The sequence below is a fragment of the Pristiophorus japonicus genome, unplaced genomic scaffold (genome assembly GCF_044704955.1).
Source record: "Pristiophorus japonicus isolate sPriJap1 unplaced genomic scaffold, sPriJap1.hap1 HAP1_SCAFFOLD_204, whole genome shotgun sequence".
NCBI lineage: Eukaryota > Metazoa > Chordata > Chondrichthyes > Pristiophoridae > Pristiophorus > Pristiophorus japonicus.
Window position 1 is genome coordinate 994,753 of NW_027251736.1, and position 7,656 is coordinate 1,002,408.

The 7,656-nt window shown below is 62.3% G+C and overlaps 1 protein-coding gene across 1 annotated transcript in view; it reads right to left on the bottom strand.

Moving 5' to 3' along the window:
• Window positions 1–7,656, bottom strand: part of LOC139244114 (nuclear receptor coactivator 1-like) — a 73,361-nt gene that overhangs the window by 45,804 nt on the left and 19,901 nt on the right. The window contains exons 8-10 of the mRNA XM_070870985.1: window positions 3,314–3,409; window positions 2,861–3,001; window positions 440–587 (exon numbers count right to left, since the gene is read on the bottom strand). Coding sequence (XP_070727086.1) covers window positions 440–587; window positions 2,861–3,001; window positions 3,314–3,409 — 385 coding nt within the window. The remainder of the gene's footprint in view (window positions 1–439; window positions 588–2,860; window positions 3,002–3,313; window positions 3,410–7,656) is intronic.

The following is a 7,656-nucleotide window of genomic DNA, read 5'->3' on the forward strand; positions in this document are numbered from 1 at the left end:
GGGGGTTACAGCAGCAGATGGGCTGAGGCAGGGGTGGAGACGGCCGATGTTACGGAGGTGGAAGCAGGCGGTTTTGGTGTGGAGAGGATAGGCGGTTGGAAGCTCATCTTGGGTGAAATAGGTTGGCAACGTTGTGAACAGTCTAAACAGACAGGAAGATAGAGGGAGACAATGAGAGAGAGCACAAGGGGAGGGAGAATGCTGGAGAGAGAGAGGAGATTGAATGGTCATGTTCAGGGCCTACTATCTGAGGCAGCCTCCCACCTCACACACTGTCTGACCGGTTGGGATTGCTCCTGGGTTTTAATGAGCCCCTCCTGTCACTCACAGCTCACTTCACATCTGTGCCACCTGCTTAACTCAGAGTACACAATATGCACAGGCCAATCACACAGTCCCTTTCCCACACAGACACTACCCCAGTCTGCCCGCTACCTACCTGTACATGCAGTACATGCCCATGATGATGGGCTGCGTGTCTGTGTTGGCAGGGTAGTATAGCTTGCACTTGGTCTGAGCCCTCAGGACAGTCCCATCGCTCAGGGAGAATCGGTAAAACGCACTTGCTGCTGTCCCATTTGTCAGAACTGTGGGCGAATCAAAGTGACAGAACCAGTCTCGTGAAACAGCCATAAACACACCAACCCGAGCCAGACCCGAGGGCCACAATGGTGTCGTGCTCGCCTGCCTCTCTTACTCTATCAGTAATCCAGACAACGCCAGTTCAAATCCCACCACCACACCCTGAAAATTTAAATTCAGTTTAAATAAAACCTGGAAATAAATCTGGTGCCAAGCTGTGGGATTGAGGTGAAAACCCAACAGGTTCACTGATGTCCTTTAGGGAAGGAAAGCTGCTCCCCTTACCCGGTCTGGCCGATATAAAGAGTAGCAGGGTAGTCACCGGAAGGGTGGGCCGATTAGGGACCGAAGGGGTGATCTTCTTGTGGAGACAGAGGGCCTGAAGTACTGAATGAGGAATTTGCATCGGCCTTCACTGGAGAAGAGGATGCTGCCAATGTCGCAGTAAAGGAGGAGCAGGTGGAGGAATGACAGAAGATAAAAACAGATAGAGAGGAGATACTTAAAAAGTTGGCCGTCCTCCAAGTAGAAAAGTCACCCGGCCTGGATGGGAAGCACCCTGGGTTACTGAGGGAAGTCAGGGTGGAAACTGCAGAGGCTCTGGCCACAATCTTCCGATCCTCCTTAGATATGGGGGCGGTGCCGGAGGACTAGAGGATTCCTAATGTTACAGCCCTGTTCAAAAAAGGAGATAAAGGCGGTAAATACAGGCCATTCGGCCCAACCAGTCCATGCTGGCGTTTATCCTCCACTCGAACCTCCTCCCCTCTTTTCTCATCTAACTCTAGCAGCATAACCCCCTGTTCCCTTCTCCCTCATACGCTTGTCCAGCCTCCCCTTAAATACATCGATACTATTCACTTCAACCCCTCCCTGCGGCAGCGAGTTCCACATTCTCACCACTCTCTGGGTAAAGAAGTTTCTCCTGAATTCTTCTGAAGACACTGGAGAAGCTTGGATTGTTCTCCTTAGAGCTAAGAAGGTTGAGGGATTGGATAGAGGGGTTTGTTTCCAGTGACAGCGGGTCTGTAACCAGAGGACAGATTTAAGGTGGATTGGCAAAAGAACCAGAGGGGAAAGAGGAAGTCGTGATCTGGAATTCACTGCCTCAAAGGGCGGTGACAGCAGATTCAATATTATCTTTCAAAAGGAAATGGGATAAATACTTGGAAAAAATGCTGGGGAAATCTCCCAGGGTTCCTGCTCCTGATCACTGCCCAGTGACCCCTGGGTTAGAGAGAGGGGAAATCAGCCAGGGTTCCTGCTCCTGATCACTGCCCCTGGGTTAGAGAGAGAGAGGAAATCAGCCAGGGTTCCTGCTCCTGATCACTGCCCAGTGACCCCTGGGTTAGAGAGAGAGAGGAAATCAGCCAGGGTTCCTGCTCCTGATCACTGCCCCTGGGTTAGAGAGAGAGAGGAAATCAGCCAGGGTTCCTGCTCCTGATCACTGCCCAGTGACCCCTGGGTTAGAGAGAGGGAAATCAGCCAGGGTTCCTGCTCCTGATCACTGCCCAGTGACCCCTGGGTTAGAGAGAGAGAGGGGAAATCAGCCAGGGTTCCTGCTCCTGATCACTGCCCAGTGACCCCTGGGTTAGAGAGAGGGGAAATCTCCCAGGGTTCCTGCTCCTGATCACTGCCCAGTGACCCCTGGGTTAGAGAGAGGGGCAATCAGTCAGCGTTCCTGCCCCTGATCACTGCCCAGTGACCCCTGGGTTAGAGAGAGAGAGGGGAAATCAGCCAGGGTTCCTGCTCCTGATCACTGCCCAGTGACCCCTGGGTTAGAGAGAGGGGAAATCAGCCAGGGTTCCTGCTCCTGATCACTGCCCAGTGACCCCTGGGTTAGAGAGAGAGAGGGGAAATCAGCCAGGGTTCCTGCTCCTGATCACTGCTCCGTGACCCCTGGGTTAGAGAGAGAGAGGGGAAATCAGCCAGGGTTCCTGCTCCTGATCACTGCCCACTGACCCCTGGGTTAGAGAGAGGGGAAATCAGCCAGGGTTCCTGCTCCTGATCACTGCTCCGTGACCCCTGGGTTAGAGAGAGAGAGGGGAAATCAGCCAGGGTTCCTGCTCCTGATCACTGCCCACTGACCCCTGGGTTAGAGAGAGAGGGGAAATCAGCCAGGGTTCCTGCTCCTGATCACTGCCCACTGACCCCTGGGTTAGAGAGAGAGAGGGGAAATCAGCCAGGGTTCCTGATCACTGCCCAGTGACCCCTGGGTTAGAGAGAGAGGGGAAATCAGCCAGGGTTCCTGATCACTGCCCAGAGGGCAAGGACCTACCTTCCTGCAGCAGCCGTTTAGCGTAAGAGGGCTCCCGCTCCTGGGGCTGGAAAAAGGCGTAGATACATTTCCTGACCAGGTCCTCCCAGCCCACTCTCCCAGAGGCCCGCAGAGCGCTCGCATCGATGGAAATGATCTTGCCTAGAAAAATATCCAATCAGAAACAGAGTTAAAACACCAATCAGAATCAATACAGCTGACTTCAGCCAGGGATCCTGTTCCTGTCGGAAACTGCGTGCGCACGGGCTTACCCGAGTCTGTGTATGTGACTGCGTGCACCAGTGGGTCCGCGTATGCGCCAAAATGTGAAGGCTACGTGCTGGGGGGGGGCGGGGGGTCCGCGCAGGGCCAGGCAGCCGACTCCTGCACCTATTTGTTACATTAATAAATAAAGTGAGTGGTTGAGGCTCAGAGCCTGGCACCGTGTCTTTGCCGGGGCCTCGCTGTGCTTACCAGTGGTGTCCTGTTTGGTAATGAATGTCTCCGACACAGGAGTAAGCTGCGGTCTCGGCAATCTCCGGGCGATGCAGATCAAACAGGACTGCAAGTCTGTGGAGGGAGAGTGAGAGAGAGCGGTCAGAATCGGACACGGCATGTAGGGAACAGGATCAGGCACAGTACAGTTCTCCAAGGGGCCCGGGGGGGGGTGACATCTCCCCCAGGAATGACGATTCTCCCCCCCCCCCCCCCCCCAGGAATGACGATTCTCTCCCCCCCCCCCAGGAATGACGATTCTCCCCCCCCCCCCCCAGGAATGACGATTCTCCCCCCCCCCCCCCAGGAATGACGATTCTCCCCCCCCCCCCCCCAGGAATGACGATTCTCCCCCCCCCCCCCCCCCCAGGAATGACGATTCTCCCCCCCCCCCCCAGGAATGACGATTCTCCCCCCCCCCCCCCCAGGAATGACGATTCTCCCCCCCCCCCCCCCCCCCCAGGAATGACGATTCTCCCCCCCCCCCCCCAGGAATGACGATTCTCCCCCCCCCCCCCCAGGAATGACGATTCTCCCCCCCCCCCCCAGGAATGACGATTCTCCCCCCCCCCCCCCAGGAATGACGATTCTCCCCCCCCCCCCCCCCAGGAAAGACGATTCTCCCCCCCCCCCCCCAGGAAAGACGATTCTCCCCCCCCCCCCCAGGAAAGACGATTCTCCCCCCCCCCCCCCCCCCCCCCAGGAAAGACGATTCTCCCCCCCCCCCCCCCCCAGGAAAGACGATTCTCCCCCCCCCCCAGGAATGACGATTCTCCCCCCCCCCCCCAGGAATGACGATTCTCCCCCCCCCCCCCCCCCCCCAGGAAAGACGATTCTCCCCCCCCCCCCCCCCCCAGGAAAGACGATTCTCCCCCCCCCCCCCAGGAAAGACGATTCTCCCCCCCCCCCCAGGAAAGACGATTCTCCCCCCCCCCCCCCCCCCCAGGAAAGACGATTCTCCCCCCCCCCCCCCCCCCCCAGGAAAGACGATTCTCTCCCCCCCCCCCCCCCAGGAAAGACGATTCTTCTCCCCCCCCCCCCCCCCCCCCCAGGAAAGACGATTCTCCCCCCCCCCCCCCCCCAGGAAAGACGATTCTCTCCCCCCCCCCCCCCCCCAGGAAAGACGATTCTCTCCCCCCCCCCCCCCCCCCAGGAAAGACGATTCTCCCCCCCCCCCCCCCCAGGAATGACGATTCTCCCCCCCCCCCCCCCAGGAATAACGTTTCTCTCTCCCCCCCCCCCCCCCAGGAAAGACGATTCTCCCCCCCCCCCCCCCAGGAATAACGTTTCTCTCTCCCCCCCCCCCCCCCCCAGGAAAGACGATTCCCCCCCCCCCCCCCCCCCCAGGAATGACGATTCTCCCCCCCCCCCCAGGAATAACGTTTCTCCCCCCCCCCCCCCCCCCCCCAGGAATGACGATTCTCCCCCCCCCCCCCCCAGGAATGACGATTCTCCCCCCCCCCCCCCCCCAGGAATGACGATTCTCCCCCCCCCCCCCCCAGGAATGACGATTCTCTCCCCCCCCCCCCCCCAGGAATGACGATTCTCTCCCCCCCCCCCCCCCAGGAATGACGATTCTCCCCCCCCCCCCCCCCAGGAATGACGATTCTCTCCCCCCCCCCCCCAGGAATGACGATTCTCTCCCCCCCCCCCCCCCCCCAGGAATGACGATTCTCCCCCCCCCCCCCCCCCCCCAGGAATGACGATTCTCTCCCCCCCCCCCCAGGAATGACGATTCTCCCCCCCCCCCCCCCAGGAAAGACGATTCTCCCCCCCCCCCCCCAGGAATGACGATTCTCCCCCCCCCCCCCCAGGAATGACGATTCTCCCCCCCCCCCCAGGAATGACGATTCTCCCCCCCCCCCCCCCCCCCCAGGAATGACGATTCTCCCCCCCCCCCCCCCAGGAAAGACGATTCTCCCCCCCCCCCCCCCCCAGGAAAGACGATTCTCCCCCCCCCCCCCCCCCCCCCCAGGAAAGACGATTCTCCCCCCCCCCCCCCCCCCCAGGAATGACGATTCTCTCCCCCCCCCCCCCCCCAGGAATGACGATTCTCTCCCCCCCCCCCAGGAATGACGATTCTCCCCCCCCCCCCCCCCAGGAATGACGATTCTCCCCCCCCCCCCCCCAGGAATGACGATTCTCCCCCCCCCCCCCCAGGAATGACGATTCTCCCCCCCCCCCCCCAGGAATGACGATTCTTCCCCCCCCCCCCCAGGAATGACGATTCTCTCCCCCCCCCCCAGGAATGACGATTCTCTCCCCCCCCCCCAGGAATGACGATTCTCCCCCCCCCCCCCCCCCCAGGAATGACGATTCTCCCCCCCCCCCCCCAGGAATGACGATTCTCCCCCCCCCCCCCCCCCAGGAATGACGATTCTCTCCCCCCCCCCCAGGAATGACGATTCTCTCCCCCCCCCCCCAGGAATGACGATTCTCCCCCCCCCCCCCCCCCCAGGAATGACGATTCTCCCCCCCCCCCCCCCCAGGAATGACGATTCTCCCCCCCCCCCCCCCAGGAATGACGATTCTCCCCCCCCCCCCCCCCCCCCCAGGAATGACGATTCTCCCCCCCCCCCCCCCCAGGAATGACGATTCTCCCCCCCCCCCCCCAGGAATGACGATTCTCCCCCCCCCCCCCCCCCCCAGGAATGACGATTCCCCCCCCCCCCCCAGGAATGACGATTCCCCCCCCCCCCCCCAGGAATGACGATTCTTCCCCCCCCCCCCCAGGAATGACGATTCTCCCCCCCCCCCCCAGGAATAACGTTTCTCCCCCCCCCCCAGGAATGACGATTCTCCCCCCCCCCCCCCCAGGAATGACGATTCTCCCCCCCCCCCCCCAGGAATGACGATTCTCCCCCCCCCCCCCCCCAGGAATGACGATTCTCCCCCCCCCCCCCCCAGGAATGACGATTCTCCCCCCCCCACCCCCCCCCCCCCCAGGAATGACGTTTCTCTCTCCTCCCCCCCCCCAGGAATGACGATTCTTCCCCCCCCCCCCAGGAATGACGATTCTCCCCCCCCCCCCCCCCCCCAGGAATGACGATTCTCCCCCCCCCCCCCCCCCAGGAATGACGTTTCTCTCTCCTCCCCCCCCCCAGGAATGACGATTCTTCCCCCCCCCCCCAGGAATGACGATTCTCCCCCCCCCCCCCCCCCCAGGAATGACGATTCTCCCCCCCCCCCCCCCCCCCCAGGAATGACGATTCTCCCCCCCCCCCCCCCCAGGAATGACGATTCTCCCCCCCCCCCCCCCCCCAGGAATGACGATTCTCTCTCCCTCCCCCCCCCCAGGAATGACGATTCTTCCCCCCCCCCCCCAGGAATGACGTTTCTCCCCCCCCCCCAGGAATGACGATTCTCCCCCCCCCCCCCAGGAATGACGATTCTCCCCCCCCCCCAGGAATGACGATTCTCTCTCCTCCCCCCCCCCAGGAATGACGTTTCTCTCTCCCCCCCCCCCCAGGAATGACGATTCTCCCCCCCCCCCCCCCCAGGAATGACGATTCTCCCCCCCCCCCCCCCAGGAATGACGATTCTCCCCCCCCCCCCCCCCCCAGGAATGACGATTCCCCCCCCCCCCCCCCAGGAATGACGATTCCCCCCCCCCCCCCCAGGAATGACGATTCTTCCCCCCCCCCCCCCCCAGGAATGACGATTCTCTCTCCTCCCCCCCCCCAGGAATGACGATTCTCCCCCCCCCCCCCAGGAATGACGTTTCTCTCTCCTCCCCCCCCCCAGGAATGACGATTCTCCCCCCCCCCCCCCCCAGGAATGACGATTCTCCCCCCCCCCCCCCCCCAGGAATGACGTTTCTCTCTCCTCCCCCCCCCCCAGGAATGACGATTCTTCCCCCCCCCCCCAGGAATAACGTTTCTCCCCCCCCCCAGGAATGACGATTCTCCCCCCCCCCCCCCAGGAATGACGATTCTCCCCCCCCCCCCCCCAGGAATGACGATTCTCCCCCCCCCCCCCAGGAATGATGTTTCTTCCCCCCCCCCCCCAGGAATAACGTTTCTCCCCCCCCCCCCAGGAATGACGATTCTCTCCCCCCCCCCCCCAGGAATAACGTTTCTCCCCCCCCCCCAGGAATGACGATTCTCTCTCCCCCCCCCCCCCCCCAGGAATGATGTTTCTCCCCCCCCCCCCAGGAATGACGATTCTCCCCCCCCCCCCCCCCAGGAATGACGATTCTCTCCCCCCCCCCCCCAGGAATGACGATTCTCTCTCCCCCCCTCCCCCCCCCAGGAATGACGATTCTCTCCCCCCCCCCCCCAGGAATGACGATTCTCTCTCCCCCCCCCCCCCCCCAGGAATGA